This window comes from Pseudorca crassidens, chromosome 1 (genome assembly GCF_039906515.1).
Source record: "Pseudorca crassidens isolate mPseCra1 chromosome 1, mPseCra1.hap1, whole genome shotgun sequence".
Lineage (NCBI taxonomy): Eukaryota > Metazoa > Chordata > Mammalia > Artiodactyla > Delphinidae > Pseudorca > Pseudorca crassidens.
Window position 1 is genome coordinate 33,405,406 of NC_090296.1, and position 20,010 is coordinate 33,425,415.

A 20,010-nucleotide genomic window follows, 5' to 3' on the forward strand; every position below is an offset into this window, starting at 1 on the left:
GCCACCGGCGGTCAGACTCCTCTGGCAGGCCAGGGGCAGGGAGAGGCTAATAACAACCTTTGGGAAGGCTGTGCTCCCAGAAGGAAAAGTATCAAGGGAGAATCATGAGGACACAGAGAGAAAGGCAGCTTCCTAAGGAAGGAAGGTCTCCGTTCCTTCATGAGCAAAGGGAACGACTCTCTTCATGGCAAACTGTTATCGAGAAGAGTGCTTCATTCCGGAAACTAAGAACTGGCTCAGGAGGGGCAGAAGCCACTACAGCAAGGCCAGGCAGAGTGCTGAAGCTCTTGAGGACACTGGGATGCCCCCTGGGGACAAGTCTCCCAGCCAAAGTAGGCAGACTGAGTCAAGCCCGCCAAGGGCTCTGCGTGTGGCTTGAAGGACAATTTCCAACAGGGCAGCCCAGCCCACACTCACCGAATGTATGAGTCTTTCTTGCCACACACTACACACAGGTTTTCTTTAACCATCAAGTAGTAGTCTCCCGGGGATTCAGGTCTCCCCGCAGGTTCAAACTGTAGCTTGACCACAAAAGGCTCTTCACTCACCAGCTCTTAGAGGAAAGAAGCAGTGTTAGTGTATGACTGTCCACCTCTCCCACAAGGAAGAAGCACCACCTCAGTTGTTCTCTGCTGTATCCTGGCAGAGATCTCTATTTCTGGGTTCTGAACAGCCCCATCCCACGTGTCTCTAGGTCTCTCTGCCTTCTATCCATCCCATCCCTCTGCCTTATCTCATGCCCACTCCGGTCAGTGCCTGCATGCACCTAATTATAAGTCTAATATGACAGGTGAATCTCAAACCTCCAATGCCTTTGTCCAGGTACCACTGAGCTTTTCTTCGATCACAAGTGCAGAGGGGCTGTCCGTCAGGGGCGTGGAGAAAGCAGTTATCATAGAGGGGTGATTTTCTGTGGGGAAGGGAGAGAGAAATCTAAAACTGGGAGCTAACTATTGATCAAGGTACCAGTTGCCTTCCTATATTGAGTGACCCAAACTATTCAACACTAGGGTCAAACATTACATTTTTGGGGAAAAAAAAAAAAACGTGGCAAGAAATCATGTTTATTCCTCCATCTGCACTGGGCTAGGAAAGAGAAATTAAAATGAATCAGTTTATACTATTAGTTTTTATATTCATAGGTTGGAACATTAGAGAGTGAGTTGGGTAGTGTTTACGTAGTTCTATCATGAAAGCACGCAGGAACAGAACACCAGGAAAACTTCCCTGTAGAGTAATCATTGGATTAACAAAGTAAATTAAAATGAAAGAACTTCAAGCTAAAGTAATGGGTGCCACGTGGATTTATTTCTGGCTCATCTGCAATAGTTGCTTCAATTTAATCACACAATTCCTAAAGGCACTTTACTATAGGGACCAAACTTCCACTCCAAAGTACTTATTAGTCATCCTTCTGCAGTAGAGGCATAAGGTGTACAGGAAAATTCCCATCGGCTAGAGAATTAACATCGGCTTAGGACTGGATGCCATTCCAAATAATCAAATGCCAAATGAACAAGAGGTCAGATGATGCACGTCTCCTGAAAAGCATGAGGCACTTCATTTTACCTTCACAGCTGTCCTGAAGCAAGCAAGGAATAATAATTATGCCCTCACTTATAACTGGAAAAGTACAGGTCTAAGGTCACATCAAGGTCAGTGACAAAGCTAGGTTAAGCTCTCCTCCTTTTCACTCCAACTGCCCACAAATAAAAAAGTAGAAGAAGGGCAAAAGGAAAAAATATACAAGTAAATCGAAGGATAGCTCCAAATGTCCTTGAAGGAAAGGAAAAATAGAATTAATCCTTGGAGAGCCTCTGCCGCCTTACCGCACTAGCCTTCTCCCCAGAGCCAAGGTAAGGCATCATGCCTTTTGCTGGAAGCTGGGCCTTGGGCTCTACTAGACATGGAACAACTCAGTTACCTGGCAGAATAGCCCACTCCAAGGGGCTTTCTTTTATGTTTTCTGGGGTCTCTCCCTTGGTGGTTGCCTGGCATCATTCCATCGGTCTTCGACTTCTTATTTCTTGGCTTCTGCTGAGATTCTGTTGCTTCCCCATTAACCTCCTCTCCCAATCTGCTAATTCCTTTGCTTCGGAATGGGATATCTACCACATCCTGACATTTCTCCAAGACTTTTCTCCAGCCAATGAAGTCATCATTTTCTTCTAGAGTTGAATTCCTAGAGAAAGGGTATCCAAGAAGATGGAGAAAGAGAGCCACTGAAATCTGGGCATCCCTGGCAGCATAAATTACCTGAAGAGAAAAGTCAGAGATCAGTGGAATCCGGAAGGCAAACCAGAGAGAGCAACTTCAAAATCAATCGCCAAGACACAGACAACTTTTAGGTTCCAATTCAAGATGTACAGCAACCCAGGCACCATGTACTCCTTAAAACCTTTTAATTACAAAACAATTCAAATGATACAAAAACAAATCAAATAGTATAATGAATCCTCACGTTCTCTATGTTTTTAACTAACATAGCTAAAATAATGACCTACTCTATGTGCTCAAAATTCCTAATCTATATAAATCAGTGAAGTTTCTTTCTATCTGCTACCAAACCTGCTGGACAGATTTTTCTCAAGTTTGGGGTAGGGTAGTTACCACAGGTCTGACAACTTCACTTTGGAAACTGTCATCATCTAGAAAACTGAAACCAAGATTCATTAAGAGGCCTGTGTGACTACTGATCAGAAACAAACTGCTGTACATATTAATACAATGTGTAAAACAAGGAAAACAGTTTCAAACATGGACCTCAAATCAAAAGTCACAAGGGCCCACTTCTGGAATTTATGTATTTATTAATAGTAAGTCATTCACCCAGGCAACTAGGCACAGGCAAGCTGGTCATAAATAAAAGTTGTCAAAACTATAATTAATAGCTCTTCCCAACAAAGCATGTGAGGACTTTAAAATTCCTTTAATTCACCTTTAATAATCAAGCCTGGTAAATAAAACTATTAGTATGGATTTTTTTGTGTGCTTTTAGAATAATAGAAAAAAAGAATAGAAAAATAAGGTTTGGGTAAAATTCTCCACCTAGACCCAACCATCTACATCTCTGTCAGCAAGTTGTCTCCCACAGGAAAAGAGGGTGCTTGAACGTGAAGAGTTCAGAATGATTTTTAACAAATTATTTCCAAATGATAAGGAATCCAAGGCACTTTTCAATAAATGATGCTGGAATAACTGGATGTCCACATGCAAAAAGATAAAGTTGGACTCCTACTCCACACCACACACACAAATTAACTCAAAATGGATTATCAACCTAAGTGTAAGAGCCAAAACATAAGACTCTTAGAAGAAAACATAGGAGGGACTTCCCTGGTGGCACAGTGGTTAAGAATCTACCTGCCAATGCAGGAGACATGGGTTCGAGCCCTGGTCCGGGAAGATACTACATGCCGCAGAGCAGCTAAGCAACTAACCGTACTGAGCCTGCGCTCTAGAGCCTGCAAGCCACAACTACTGAAGCCTGCACACCTAGAGTCAATGCTCCGCACAAGAGAAGTCACCGCAAGGAGAAGCCCGCACACCACAACGAACAGTAGCCCCCGCTCGCCACAACTAGAAAAAGCCCACGCACAGCAACAAAGACCCAACACAGCCAAAAATAAATAAGTAAATAAATTTATTTAAAAAAAAAAGAAAACAGAGGAGTACATGTTCATGACCTTGGGTTAGGCAATGATTTCTTAGATATGACACCAAAAGAAAAAAGAAATAAAAGAAAAAATAGATAACTGGACCTCATCATAATTAAAAGCTTTCATGCTTTAAATGATCCCATCAAGTAAGTGAAAAGACAATCTGCAGGAAATGGGAGAAAATATTTATAAATTATATATCTGATAAGGGATTAGTATCCAGAATACATAAAGAATACACACACACACACACACACACACACACACACACACGTCTTTTAAAATTCAACAATTTAAAGACAAACAACACAATTAAAATGTGAGCAAAGGATCTGAACAGACATTTCTCCAAAGAAGATATACCAATAGCCAATAAGCACATGAAAGATGCTCAGCATCATTGGTCACTAGGGAAATATAAATCAAAACCACAACGAAATACCACTTCACACCTACTAGGACTGCTCTAATCAAAAAGATGAATAATAATAAATGTTGGTAAGGTTATGGAAAATTGGAACCTTCATATATTGCTGCTGGGACTATAAAATGGTATGGTTGCTTTGGAAAATAGTTGGGCAGTTCCTCAAAGAGTTAAACATAAAGTTACCATATGACTCAGCAATTCCATCCTAGGTATTTACCCAAGAGAACTGAAAATGTATGTCCACATAAAAACTTATACACAGATATTCATAGTGGCTTATTCATAACAGCTAAAAAAATGAAAGCAACCCAAATCTCTACCAATTGATAAACGAATAAACAAAATGTGGTCTATCCATACAATGAAGCATTATTTAGCAATAAAAAAGAAATGAAGTACCAATAGATGCTACAACATGGATGAACCACAAAAACATGGTAAGTGAAGAAGCCAATCCAAAAAAACCACATACTGTATGATTCCATTTATATGAAATGTCCAGAACAGGCAAATTTATAGAGACAGAAAGTAGATTAGCGGTTGCCGAAGGCTGGGGTGTTGGGGAGGTGAGATGGGAAGTGACTGCTAATGGGTATGGGGTTTCTTTTGGGGTGATGAAAATGTTCTAAAACTAGATTGTGGTGATGGTTACACAACTCTGTAAATATACTAAAATCCATTGATTGTAAACTTTTTTTTTTTTTTGGCCACATTGCATGGCTTGCAGGATCTTAGTTCCCCAACCAGGGATCGAACCCGGGCCCCCAGCAGTGGAAGGGCAGAGTCCTAACCACTGGACCGCCAGGGAAGTCCCTGACTTGTATACTTTAAATGGGTGCATTTTATTGTATGTAAATTACATTTCAATAAAACTATTAAAAGAAAGGAAGGAATGAACCTACCAAGGCACAAAGAAGTAACTTACTCAGGGTCGCAGCAAATCTGAAGTGGCTTTAGAAAAAACAAATCAGATAACTTGATTCCCAGAACTCTCTCACAGGATAATATTAATCCTAAGATACTAACTATTGCTAACGCTTTCCATTAACAATGTTTTGGGGGATTTCCCTGGTGGTCTGGTTGTTAAGACTGCGCTTCCACTGCAGGGTGCATGGGTTCCCCCTGGTCGGGAACTGGGATTGCTGCATGCCATGTGGTGCGGTCCAAAAAAAAAAAAAACAAAAAACCACAACACAATGTTTTAGAAGGATGAACAAACTAAGCAAACAAGAGAAGGTTGAAATCTAGGCCTGTAGGGGGTAGTAAGCAAAAAATCCAAAAATCAAATTAATCTGAGCCACAAAGAATGGCAAAGTATAAAGAATGCGAGGCACCAGGTATCTATAAAAGCAATGATACAAGGTGAAAACAGGAGGATCAGGTGACAGTCTCTGTAAATAACACTTACAACCCCAGATCTCCTCTCTTACGGCATAGGGACAGGCAATTACTCCTTCCCTGACCCAAAAGAGTAGAAGTTTGTAGAACCAAAACTAAAATGGAGTCACTTATGTCAGAGACAAAATGGAGGTGGCCAATGCAGGCGCATTAAAGAAAATGAAACTTTATTTAACATAACTTGCAGGAATTTACAGCTCTCCTCAGAAATCAGCAGAGGATATCAGTCAATCTCCAAACACTGAGTCTGTTCATGCCATCTTCAGACTTCCTTATTCCCCTGTCTCAGCTATCCTGATCCAAATAAGGAAGAAGACCACTAGGCAAACAATCAGCTGAAAAAGCCAAAAATCTTCCACATTTACCCAATGAAAACCCTTTAGTCTGTGAGCTACTTGAAACTCATTGCTCCCATGGCCTTGAGTTTCCCAGCTTGCAGGTCAAAACTGTTGCAATAAACTCATATTTCTGCTTTGTTTTACTCGGTGGGCAGAGTTTGGGTTTTGACAAGTTTAAGTCATATAGTGGCTAAATCACAGAGGATCTGGACCTGGTAATACCAGGCATGGCAGAGGCTGGGGGCAAAGTGTCACCAGGAAAAAGGGGGATTATGGGAAAACCTACATATTAAATGATAAGACTACCGTCACCTTCTCTCCCACTCAGCTACCAGAATATAGGCTGTGGGGCTGATACCTCCTGGGCAGAAGAGTAGGAGATTCATGTCTGGAGAAACTGAGTGGCCTGAGAGAAAAGACTTACAGTTACTGACATTTGACTTTAATTTATATTAATAGTTATTGATAATAAAACTCGCTAGTCAAAAATACCTGGCCATATGCTTTGTGCTCTCATTCCTTTTTTTTTTTTTTTTTTTATACCAGTACGTGGGCCTCTCACTGCTGTGGCCTCTCCCGTTGCGGAGCACAGGCTCCGGACGCGCAGGCTCAGCAGCCATGGCTCATGGGCCCAGCCGCCCCGCGGCATGTGGGATCCTCCCGGACCGGGGCATGAACCCCTGTCCCCTGCATCGGCAGGCGGACTCTCAACCACTGCGTCACCAGGGAAGCCCTCATTCCATTTTTTTAAATGTCAAATTTAAATATTATTTTCTGTATTTTACAAAATCTCATTAAGCATTATGTTTATAATTAGAAAAACAAGAATTTTAAAATGAAGAATGAATAAGAGTCTTTGGAAATTCTCACAATAATATGGATCACAAATTTGGTTTCAAATTTGGTAGCAATTAACTTTTTCTTCCCAATGTTTTATTTGAAAGATTTCAAACCTAAGGAAAAGTTAAAAGAATGATAATTGACATTCACGATTGTCAACATTTGCTTTATCTCTTTATAATACAATACATACACCACACAAATACTTTTTTTTGGGGGGGAGCTGAACACTTTTCAAAATTAAGTTGCAGTTATTATGATATTTACTTCATCCCTAAATACTTTAGTGTGTATCTTCTAAGAACAAGGACACTCTCCTACATAATCACAACACCATTATCACACCCAAGAACTTTAACAGTTGTATTCTAATGTCTCCAACAGTCCCAAAGATGTCTTTTACAGATGTTGCAGGATTCAGAAATTTCAGAATTTTATTTAGAATTTTTAGCATTATTTACAGAATTATGTAACCTTTATCACAGTCAATTTTAGAACATTTTCAGCAGCCCAGTAAGAAAACTTATATCCTTTACCAGTCATCCCCCACTTCTTCCAGTCTTAGGCAGCCACTAATTTATTTTTTGTCTCTATAGATTTGCCTGTTCTGAATATTTCATATAAATGGAATCATACAATATGTGATCTTTTGTGACTAGCTTCTTTCACTTAGCGCAATGTTTTCAAGACTCATCCATGTTGTAGCTTTTTATTGCTGAATAATATTCCATTGTATGGCTATACCATATTTTATTTACACATTCATTAACTGATAGATTCAACTGGTGCTTTAATGTCTCCTTTGTAAACAAAAATGGATAGCTAAGGATCTAAACATTTTAGAAAAATCTTTAACGTGGAAGACAAAGACCAAATCAAACATTTAAATTAGAAATTCAGAGTAAAAAGAGGCAATGCAGGAAAGAGAAGAAAACTTCAGAAATCTTCAATACTCTAAGATAACAGAAGCTATGATATCCATTAAACAAAAATGCAAAGTTATTTTAAAAGTGAATATTGAGAAAAGACCAGGAGCTCTTATGATTTAATATGATAGGAAATTAAAAGTTGATTGGAATACTGAAAGATAAACTTGAGGACATTTCCCAGAAGGTAAAAAAAATATATAGAGATGGAAAATCAAAGAGAAAATATTTTACTAAGAAAATTAGAGGATCAATTCAAGGGATTCAATATAGAATCTAGAAACAAAAAAGAGGGAAATTTTCCAAGAAATAGTATGAGAATAATTCCCTGAACTGAAAGACATGAGCTTACAGACCGAAAGGGTCCACTGAATTGTAAAACTATAATGAAACATGGCCCACACTATCATCATGAATTTTAAAAACTAAGAATAAAGAGACTTTCCAGAAAGAAAAACAAGTCACATACTCAACATCAACACTGGAAGCTACAAGGAGCATTGCCTTCAAAGTTCTGAAGGAAAATGATTTCCACCCTAAAATGCTATCCCTCAGCTGAACTATCAGTTAATAGAGAGGGAAACTAATATCTTTTCAGACATGCATGGTGTCATAAATTAACTCCCCATGCTCCTTTCCTCAAGAAGCTATTTTGAATGTACTCCACCAAGATAAGAAAGTAAAAAGACATGATATTTTTAAAACAGAGGATCTACTATAGAAGAGAGGTGAAGGGAATTCCCAGGTTGACGGTAAATGCAAATTTCAGGCTGAGAGTTGGGCAGCAGGGCTGGAGTGCACCAGTCCTGAAAGGAGCAGGATGACAGAGCTCTAGCTCCAAGGGAAAATGAAATGAGTAAGTTACCTGACTGTGTCTGAAGCAGCAGAAAGGAGATCGCTACATAGTTCTGTTAGAGTCTGGGGATGAAACAGTTAACAGTTATATAGAAAACTAAGCAAACAAAAATATAAATTACTACTCCTGGGAAAACAAAAAGTTGTACAAGGAAAAAACATTTACTTTAGTCAGTTTGCTATGTGGAGCAGCTATAAATAATATCAATATAAGTAGATATTAACCTGATAAAAATGATGATTTACCTCTATTGGGAGCATGGGGAAGGGAATAAGTATCTGTCTGGGGATACAGGAATTGCAAGAGTACTATACTAAATCATGTCTTCCACAGCAAGAAGTCAAAAGATAATATGTAAAATAAGAAAGAGTACTATATGCATGTAATTTTAAAAGATAATGGTAATTACCAGAAAGAAACGAAATCAGTTGCCTCTGAAAAGAAGGAAGAGTAATTAGGAATGGGGGAGGAAGGCAGGGAACTACTGGCTGTTTCTTTTTTTTTTTTTGCAGTACGCGGGCCTCTCACTATTGTGGCCCCTCCCGTTGCGGAGCACAGGCTCCGGACGCGCAGGCTCAGCGGCCATGGCTCACGGGCCCAGTCACTCCACGGCATGTGGGATCTTCCCGGACCGGGGCATGAACCCGTGTCCCCTGCATCGGCAGGCGGACTCTCAACCACTGCGCCACCAGGGAAGCCCAGCTGGCTGTTTCTTATAATAAGTCTTATAACACTTTGGTTTTTTAAGTTATGCATTTGTATTCATGACAAAAAAATTTACATTTTCTGAAATGCCTGGCATATAGTAAATGCTCCAAAAAAATAGAATGGGGACTCTTACCCTTTTATCTAAGTAGCATCTACATTATTATAGAGCATTGTTCTTGGGTATCATCAGTGAGGCTATTTTAAGGCATTTCTGCCCAACACATATCATCTTTGAGGATTAGAATTTTTTAAATAATTATATTTCACAAGCAATGACTCTTCCACTCTTCAACTACTCTGATAAGAAGTACCTGGTCCTCAGTAAGATTCTCAGCATCCCAGTTGCTGCAACGAAGCAGAAGGGACTTGTCAAGGGGAAAGTTCAAAACAGTCTCAGCGAGTGATTTCAGGCTAAGCCCATTAGAGAGCAAATTGTTTCTACAAGAAATAAATAAAATCATGTGTCAAAAATGGGAAAGGACAAGAACAGGCAAATCAAAAAAGGTATACAAATGGCCAATAAACAAATGACACATAATTTCACTACATCAAACCAAATAAAAAGTATATACAATTTTAAAATCTAGCAGATTACAAAGATTTTTTAAAAATAACTATATCTAGTATTGCTGGAACATGAAGAATCACCATCTAGTCTAAAATTTGTGCACTGAACATTTGTATAACCTTTATGAAAAACAGTTTGTCAGTAAATAGCTATCAAATTTTGAACATGAAAATTCTGTGATTCAATAATTCCACTTCTAGTAATTGATCCTAAGACAAATGTACATAAAACAATCTTCATTACAGCACTGTTTATAGTAGCAAAGAACTGGAACATCCTCAATAGAAGACTGGTTAAATATCCATGCAATTAAATTCCATGTCGCTATTAAAAATAAGGATGTAGATCTATATTGATGTGAAAAAATGTCCATGATGTATTAGTTAAGTAACAAGAGATTATGAAAGAAAACATCATATGAACTCTTTATATTAATATATATATATATACACTATACAATAAATGTGTGTATGTGATTCTAGGTATGTGAGAGAGAGGAAGCATAAAGAGTTAACTAGAAGGATATTAATCAAATGTTAGTGATGTTATCTCTGGGTGTGGGGTTTGGGGTGATCATAAATCTTTATATTTTATATATATATATATATATTTTGGCTGCATTGGGTCTTCGTTGCTGCACGCAGGCTTTCTCTAGTTGCAGCAAGTGGGGGCTACTCTTCGTTGTGGTGTGCAGGCTTCTCATTGCAGTGGTTTCTCTTATTGCGGAGCAGGGGCTCTAGGCGTGCGGGCTCACCAGTTGTGGCACATGGGCTCAATAGTTGTGGCTCACCGGCTTTAGAGCGCAGGCTCAGTAGTTGTGGTGCACGGGCTTAGTTGTTAGTTTCATGTGGGATCTTCCTGGACCAGGGCTCGAACCCATGTCTCCTGCATTGGCAGGAGGGTTCTTAACCACTACACCACCAGGGAAGTCCTACATTTTTTATATTTGAATTGGCTAGTGTTTGTGTATTACTTTTCAAATTTGAAAAATATGATAAGGCTACTTTCATTGAGGGTGCGAAGGTACAATAAAATCAAATAATCTTCTGCTCTTCAAACACTTTCTGATTCAAATAGCTGCAGAGTGGTGAAAAAAATTAATTTACCCAAGGATTGGAGAGTCCAAACAAGGGCTAATGTAAAAGTAAGAACACACCAGTCTACAAAACTGGAGCTGACTTGCTGGTTACCAAGTGAGAGACGAGAGGTTTTAGAGGAGGAAGCTTGGAGGTGGAGGTTCACATCAGTGTTACTGTTACAACATGCACGATTCCCTCAGGTACTGTGGAAAATGAAATCATTATAATGATGAAGAAAAGGAAGTCCTTCGTTACAAAAACAAGCAGTAACTTGATGGATTTCATCACCCCCAAAAGGCAGCACTGACTAAAAAGTTAAAAAAAAAAGGTCCAGACACACTTAGGTAAAATATGTAAGGTCGTGGTTCAATTAATGGAAATTAAGAATTTGGGGGAGACAAACTTCTTTCCTTTTATTTTAAATTTTTAAAATCTTTTAATGCTTTCCTTTATATTAGTAATTACAATAGCAATGAATGTTTATTGTTAAAAATTCAGACAACAGAGAAGAGTAATGGGTGAAAAGTGAAAGCCCTCCACCCCCCACTTCCACTCCTCAGGAAGAATGACCCTTATGAGTATATTGTGTCCCCTCCAGACCTTTTTTACAGACAAACAAAAAAACAGATGGTTAGACGGAGAAGCAGATATAGTTTCTTGGTATTTGTTTTGTTTTTTATTCTGCAACTTGCTCTATCACTTAATTTATCAGGGACCTCCTTCCCTGACAGTAAGCACAAATGTGCTTATTACATTCTTTCTAACAGCTGTGCAATTTATCAAGCCTGGGTATTCCATAATCCTTGAAATCATTACCCTCATTGAAAGACAGCACTTAGTTTTTCGTTACTTAATTCCATTTAGGTCATTAGTCTTTTATTTGTTTATTTATTTTTGGCTGCACGGGGTGTTCATTGCTGTGCACAGGCTTTCTCTAGTTGTGGGGAGTGGGGGTTACTCTTCGTTGCGGTGTGCGGGCTTCTCATTGCAGTGGCTTCTCCTGTTGCGGAGCACGGACTCTAGGCGCGTGGGCTTCAGTAGTTGTGGCGCATGGACTCAGTTGTTCCGCGGCATGTGGGATCTTCCCGGACCAGGGCTCGAACCCGTGTCCCCGGCATTGGCAGGAGGATTCTTGACCACTGTGCCACCAGGGAAGCCCCATTAGTCTTTTTTTAAACGTCCTATTTGGGAAGGTTTCACATTTTTTGAGGATGGATTAAAAACAAGATGCCACCTTTGCTACTTCAAAGTTTCACTAGGAAAAGTTCCAAAATCATATACAATAATCTCAATAATAAACTATCTTCTGCTAACATATAATAAAAATATAGAGAGTATGAAGAAAAGAGGACAGCATTACCAAGAAAATCTGTGCTCCTCTCCAAAGTCAAATGAAAGTAACTACTTACAGCAAACACCAGGAGCAGCCTATGGCTAAAAGCTGAGTATAGTTCTTGCACTATAATGTCAAATTTCTTCTACTATATGTCAAAAAATTTTAATTTTACTTCTAAAGTATCCAATAATAAAATAAGAATGTTTAAAATTTTAATAAGATTTCATTAAAAATGAAGAAGCCTGATAAATGCTTCATTCTTATTTCTAGAGAAGTTCATGGTCATATTCAGCTTTGGCCAAATTTTGTATTTTGACACTTGGCCATTCTGCATTTAGCCAGATAAGTAAGGGCACTTCTAATTTCTATATACTCATAGAGAGGACTGTAAATGGATAGAAAGAGATCTGGAAGGCCAAACCAATCAGATCATGGTGGTGCTATAGGTGGTGGTGATGACGATGATGATGATATGGACAGTAATAGTTGAAATTTACACAGCACTCTCTACATGTCAAACACCATTTCTAAGTTCTTTACATAGTTTAACTCATTTAATCCTCACACCGATCCTATGAGATGGGAACATTATTATTTCTACTTTTCAGATGAGGGAACTGAGGAACAGTGAGGCTTAGTAACTTGCCAAAGGTCACGTAGCTGGTAAGAGGAAGACTGGGACTCCCACCCACACAGCCTGCTCTGGAGTCAACCCCTGGCCACTATACACATGGCCTCTAATAGCAGAGTAACAGCAGGCAGCTCTAGGGAGGCAGCACCAGAGGAAGGAGGGCCTGACGAAAGGCGGCCTTGGCTGCTATACTCCAAATACTTTTACAGAGCTAAAAGAATTTTACAGTAAATATTTCAATGTATTACTTGGAAAAAAATGGATACTTCATTTATAAGAGTTTTTTTTTTATAAGAGTTTCATTTACACAAGCCAAACTACTAAACTAAACTAAAATTTCATTTACTACCAAAAAATTATGATAAGCATAGATTTTAATCAGGCCTTCTCTTAGTTTATCAAATCCTCCAACCCTTCAATATCAGTGGCAGGGAGAAAGGCAGGGAGAGAGGCTGTTTCAGTCCACACTATTAAAATGAGGACCTGCATATATACATGAGAAGGTAACTGCAGCTTCCTTAAACAGGGTAGAATTTCCATAGGAATAGAATTCCAAAGGAAAGGAAAATCTCTTCCTCTCAGTAAAGCATTAGGGCTACCATCATTCTGGGCCGAAAGCAGGGTCTGCACATTCAAATGTTGATCAGGATGAGCTGGGTGTGACAGCTGGGAGGGGTGGGGATTCTGGCAAATTGAACAAAGCATGCTCATCTAAGAGGATGCTTCCAGCCAGCTGCTGCCGTCTAGAACTACTGACCTAGTGCAGCCAAATCACCTAATTTTTCAAGAGAAGCCAGGAATACAGGTTTTTACATTAAATCTTCTGAATTTAAACTAAAATCTCCCCAAAATATCATGCAGGACAAAAACAAAAACAAAAAATCTGCAACTCTAATTTGCCCAAGGAGCCCATCAGTTTACAGCCTGTAGCTTATAGAGACACCTTATTAATGTTTCATCTAAAAAGACCAATTCTAGGTAACTAAAGTTTTCCCAGAAGTTGGAATATTTCCCCACAAATTCAATATGCATCTCAGAAGCCTCTAAGCTTCTAAAGAATTTTAGAGGCTTCATTACTGAGTCTCAGTAATCTACAACCCTTGCTAAAATATTTGCCCCCCAGCTACAGGAGTTCCAGTATTCATACAAACCATACCTCTGCCTCATGGCTAGGTATCTGAGGTCCAGGCACCCCTTAACGACGAGGCCATAATCTTGCAGGAGCTTGCTGGCATCTTCTGAACATCCTACTCCAACTTTTAAAATCGTGCCATCTGCCAAAACGTCCAGTAACGTTTTCGGTAGTGCCCTTCCTCCACAGATCAGCTTGGGCAAGCGAACCAAGGCACAGAAGCCACTTGGACAGGCCATTTGAAGGAGTGACAGAGGACTGGCTTTGCCTTCCGAATTCACCTGTAACAGAGGAAAACAGGGCCACAGTTCACACCCCAGCATAGGACCAAGTACAACATGAAAGTCTGGCAAAAAAGTCTAAGAGGTACAGTCTTAATTTCCCAGAGGGAACAACTGACCAGAGTTTGCCTCAAACCTAACGATGAGCCTTTGCTAACGAATGCAATGGACTCTAAGAAGCAGCGGCCTAAACAGAGGTTACCGGGGGCCCAAACATGAGCCTGAAATGAGCAGGCCATATAAATAGTGACCAGCTGACACAGAGCAGTGCTGGGACACACATTGGCAGAGTCATGTGAGACACACTGGTTTTAAAAAGCTAAGGGAATAAAAGGCTAAGGAGCAGAGCGCCAAATGATGATGTATTCTTTTCATTTTCTAGACTCTTTAATATACATGTTAGTAACTTGACTCATTTACTTGTCATCACTGCCTCAAGATCCGACTTTTATTTTTATTTTTTTGCGGTACATGGGCCTCTCACTGTTGTGGCCTCTCCCGCCGCGGAGCACAGGCTCCGGATGCGCAGGCTCAGCAGCCATGGCTCACGGGCCCAGCTGCTCCGCGGCATGTGGGATCTTCCCGGACTGGGGCACGAACCCGCGTCCCCTGCATCGGCAGGCGGACTCTCAACCACTGCGCCACCAGGGAAGCCCAAGATCCGACTTTTAAAAAGAGGTAGGAAATACAGTACCATCAGTAAGTGGTACCTGCCAATATAATAAATCGTAGTAGCACAGAGTGCTTTCTCAGCATTTTATGGTCACAAATGCTGTTCATAAAAAAAATGTATATTGAGCATAAGCTAGGATTCTGATATCTAAAGAAATGAAAATAACTTTATATTTTAACTGATCTAATTTTAATCTTTTTGATGTAATAGATAAATTGGAGAAAGTGCTTAAAGCTAAGGAAATTATTCCCAGAAAAATTTACATTAATTAAAGGTTCCCTAAAGCTATCCACGGAACCCAGGTTAAGCATCCAATAAATTCCAATCCTTCTTATTTTCCAGGAGAGGAAATTTAAGGGCTACAGATGAAACAGTTTGACTAAACATGCAGAGATAATGGCAAAGTCAGAAGTGGAACCCAAATTTCCCAATCTGTACAACAGAGAAGAAACAGTCAAGATCAAGATCATGAAGAGCTGCTGTTAAAAACAAAATTGGGAGGGACTTCCTCCTCGACTTCTACTTCAGTGCTAAGTAAAACCACGGTTTAACTCAGAAAAGCTTTAGGATTCCCCTTCTCAGGCATTGTTTTATCATATCCTCAAATGGAAACATGCCAGTTTGATTTCCAAAGTGTCTATTTCTTGGAAGATCAACAAGACCCAGAAGAAACTTGACTACTGGTTCCTATTCTATAACAATTCATCTGGATGTCGCCAAATCACTTTTTTTTTTTTTATTAAAGCGTAATTCCCTCCCTCTATAATACTGGCTCTCTCCAAGAAAAAGCAGAAAATCTCTACTTCTAATATTTAGCACTGCTAATTTGACATAATACTCACTGCTAATTCCTAAGGCCAGATCTTTGAAAATCTTTTCAGTCAAGTTCCGTTGTCTAAAATACATTAAATAAATAGCTAGCTAGCTAGATAAGTTGTCCTTTTAATACTGTTTCTGGATTGTGCTTAAGATCCACTGTATTATAATTAAGGTTTTTCCACTAGGAATCCAAATGTTTATGATTCCAATAGGTACCCAATTTATACTGAATGTATGATTGGAAGAATATTGCTTCTAGCAGACTCAATTTGGCTTCAAGAATAAGGTATCTAGTCTTTTTTTGGGGAGGGGCTGTGTCAGGTCTTAGTAGCAGAACATGGGATCTTCGTTGCGGCATGTGGGATCTTTAGTTGCGGCATGCGGACTTCTTAGTTGCGGCATGCAGACTCTTAGTTGTGGCATGCAAACTCTTAGCTGTGGCATGCATGCAGGATCTAGTTCTCCCACCAGGGATTGAACCCGGGCTCCCTGCATTGGGAGCATAGAGTCTTACCCACTGGATTACCAGGGAAGTCCCAAGAATAAGATATCTAGTCTTAATTTCTTGTATTTCCCCCTTTTGCCAACATCTTTTTGCCTTGACATCACTTACCACCCATGGAAAATAATGAAACCCTTGGCTTACCAACATTGTATTTAATAGGAAAAAAAAAAACACATTTTAATTTCGTTAGCATTATGTAATCCAGGGGTCACTGGGTTTTTTGTTTGGTTTTTGATTAGTCGACTCATAAGAAATGTTTGGGACATACACAATACATGTACATATGCATTTATAAATCATATAAATGTAGTACTATACTAACGTGTTAAGACATTATGAAAAACACACGAAAGTAAAAATTTGAAATGAATGATTTCAGTGATTCACTCACAGAGGACTGGTTTAGGGATCCTCCTTCCTGAGGGCCAGTGATCATCCATTTTAGCTTCAGGGATCTTACAAATCCAGAGCAAATAAAACATTATGGAAAAGTCCGCGATTCTTTAAATGACCCCACAATGGCAGCAGGGAGCAAAAAATAATCTGAGACCATATTCTGGGCTGGAACAAGGTTAACTATCTGTGGAGGTTATGTGTCAGTTAAACTAGACCATGGCTCGAGACAGGAATGAGCTTCTCCTGTTCAAGTGACAGAATGAAGGCTCAATGAGGCCGGAAAGTAGTAAGAGGAAGAGAAAAGGAGACAAAATCAGAGATGCTGAGAGAGGCAAGAGCATGTGAGTCCTTAAGAACACATAAGTAATTAAGACATCTTGGTTTTATAAGAAGCAATGGAGGCTTTTCAAGCAGGGGACTGAGACGATCAGATTAGCAATTTTAAAAGATCACTTTGCTTACTCTATGGAGAAGGGATCATAGGTATATGAGTCCAAGTAGGGAGGCCAGTCAGGAGGCTACTACAAAGGTCCAAATAAGAGACTCTTGAGGGTTGGACTAGGAAGGAAGTAGAGGAGATGTAGGGAAGTACATGGATGCAAAATCTATTTTGGAAATAACAAGGGTAATACTTCCTAAATGGAAATGAAGGGTTAATAGTAAGGAAAAAGGAGGGGACTTCAAGCCTGAAGCCTGGGCCTGCAGAAGGATGCTCTTGGGAAAATGACCTTCACTTCATTCAGTCTTTTTTACACCAATTACTTTGCACCTGTTAAGCAAGGCAGTCTATAGCCAGAGACTCCAGAAAAAATCAGGCAGGAGTCAGGGGCCAGAAATCTATTTAACATCTCCCTCTCCCCCAGAAGAAAGGCAATAATAGCTTCTAAAACATGGCAGAATCCTCATTTTATACAGGTGATTTATCCATACTTACACATCACCATGGGTAACTCGGGGGAATCTGGAAACGCATACCTCTATCTGGTAGAATGCTGTGTTATTTCCTGCTTTCTATAACCACTTCTTTGAATTTCCACATATTTTGCCATTAAAGAAACTTAACATATTATAACTGCCTTTTTGTGTCTGACTTTCAATCATATCACTTCTGTTAGACAAACCTTAGCAGGGAGGATGTCTCTTGATTTTAATCTTAAAGGTGGAGAAGACTAGGGATAATACAGGTTTGGGAAGAAAAATCGAGAGGTCTGTTAGGAACATGTTAAGTCTGAGATGACTATTAGACATTCAAGGGAGATGTCAAGTAGACGGGTGGATGTAAAGGGCTGGAGTTCTAATTTTGAGAGTCTTCAGCCTATCAACGATATTTAAAGCTACAAAATTAGATGAGGTCACTTAGAAAAAGAATATAGATCAGAGGACATAAATTAGTAGTCCTTGGACCTGTCTGCTGACCCACAGATGTTTAATATTATATATTTCTTTGATCTCCACATTTTAAAAACTTATGCCAGAACTTTTAAATTGCAGTGGAGTCCACATTTTAAAAAAATCTATATATCGAGCTTCTTTTTAAAGAACTGGACAATCTGGCAACACTTGGCTTGAACTGTATAGCAGCTTCCTCATTTATATAAGGCATGAATTCTCTAATTCACCATAATGTCTTCTCAACACTGAAGCCAACTGTCATTTCCCATTTATCATTGTATTTGTAAACCACTGTTTTTCCAGCAAAGAAATATTTCTCAAGATCCATGTCTCTATAAAACTAGGAAAATGGAAGATAGATCACAGAGGTCTTGTGTTTAAAGAAAAAAGGGAGGGAGCATACTTCTTTATGAAATTGAAGAATACTCCTATGCATTCAAAAATGCAAACAATCACTCTACATTGCCCATTTACATTTCCTGTATGGACCTTGTAGGCATCTGAGTTTGCAGTCCCTGGGGTGGATACAGAAGAGACCAAGGCTAAGTCAACTCAATATTTGGATGTGAGGTAGAAGGGGGATCAGAAAAGGAAAAAGAAGGAAGAACAGTAAGACAGAAGATAGGAGAGTATGATGGCATGAAAGCCAAAGAGAATGTCTCGTGCAGGAATTATGCAGATGCTTTTGAGAGCTAGAATAACATGAGTCCAAATAAGTGTCCACTGGACTGGAAAACAAGAAAGCCATCAACTTCATCCATTTCAGTGGAGTAGTATGGTAGGATGTCAGATTAGAGTAGGTCGAAGAATAAATGGAGAATAGCAAATTATACCCAAACAAGTAGATGAAAAGAAATAATAAAGAGCAGAAATCAGTGTAATGGAACAAACATACAATAAAGATCAACAAAGCCAGAAGTTGGTTCTCTGAAAAGACTAATAACACTGATAAACCCATGGAAGGAGTAATCAAGAAAAAAAAAAAAGAGAAGCAAATAAGCATTGTCAAAAATGTCCTTACATAAAAAAAAAAAAAAAAATGTCCTTACATATCCATCAGATAGGAAAAAAAAAAGTCACTGGATATTATAAACAAGTATATGCCTGTAATTTAAAATTTTGAAAGAAGACACATTCAGATGAAAAATAAAATTTATCAAAACAGACATGAAGAAATAGAAAATATGAATAGCCCCAAAACTATTTAAAAAATTGTATTCATAATTCAAAAACTTCCCTCAAAAGAAAACTCCAGATGGCTTCACCAGTAGATTCTAATCAAACATTTAAGGAAAAAAGAATGACAATCTTACACAAACTCTTCCAGAGAATACAAAACCAAGGAACAGCCCTAACTTGTATGAGCCCAGCATAACATTTTTATCAAAATCTGACAAGGTCATTTCTAGAAAGGAAAATTATAAGCCAATATCACTCATGAATATAGATTATTTTTAAAACACTAGTGAAGTGAATTCAGCAATGTATAAGGAGAATAAGACATCATGACCCAGTTGGATTTATGCCAGGAATTCAAAAATCAATGTATTTTCACCACAAGAACAGAATAAAGGAGAAAAACTACATACTCATCTCAAGAAATTCAGAAAAGGCACTTAATAAAATTCAACAACTATTCATAATTAAAAAGAAAAACTTTTTAAAAATTGAAGTATAATTGATTTACAATATTGTGTTAGTTTCAGGTGTACAGCAAAGTGATTCAGTTTTATATATATATATATATATTTCAAATTATTTTCCATTATATGTTATTATAAGATATTAAATCTAGTTCCCTGTGCTATACAATAAATCCTTGTTGCTTATCTATAATAGTTTAATAGTTTATATCTGTTAATCTCATACTCCTAGTTTATCCCTCCTCCACCCCCTTTCCCCTTTGTTAATCATAAATTTGTTTTCTATGTCTGTGAGTCTATTTCTGTTTTGTATATAGATTCATTTATCATTTTTAGATTCCACATATAAGTGATATCCTATTAATATTTGTACTTCTCTGTCTGACTTACTTTACTTAGTATG

General features: G+C 38.8%; 1 protein-coding gene across 4 annotated transcripts in view; it reads right to left on the minus strand.

Annotated features, from left to right (window-relative positions):
* EXD2 (exonuclease 3'-5' domain containing 2) overlaps positions 1-20,010 on the minus strand; it is a 94,238-nt gene that overhangs the window by 6,177 nt on the left and 68,051 nt on the right. For all 4 annotated transcript variants that reach the window (XM_067732377.1, XM_067732360.1, XM_067732352.1 and 1 more), the window contains 5 exons: positions 13,923-14,179; positions 9,464-9,590; positions 1,925-2,256; positions 804-910; positions 418-553 (listed from right to left, as the gene is read on the minus strand). In XM_067732377.1, coding sequence (XP_067588478.1) covers positions 418-553; positions 804-910; positions 1,925-2,256; positions 9,464-9,590; positions 13,923-14,179 — 959 coding nt within the window. The remainder of the gene's footprint in view (positions 1-417; positions 554-803; positions 911-1,924; positions 2,257-9,463; positions 9,591-13,922; positions 14,180-20,010) is intronic.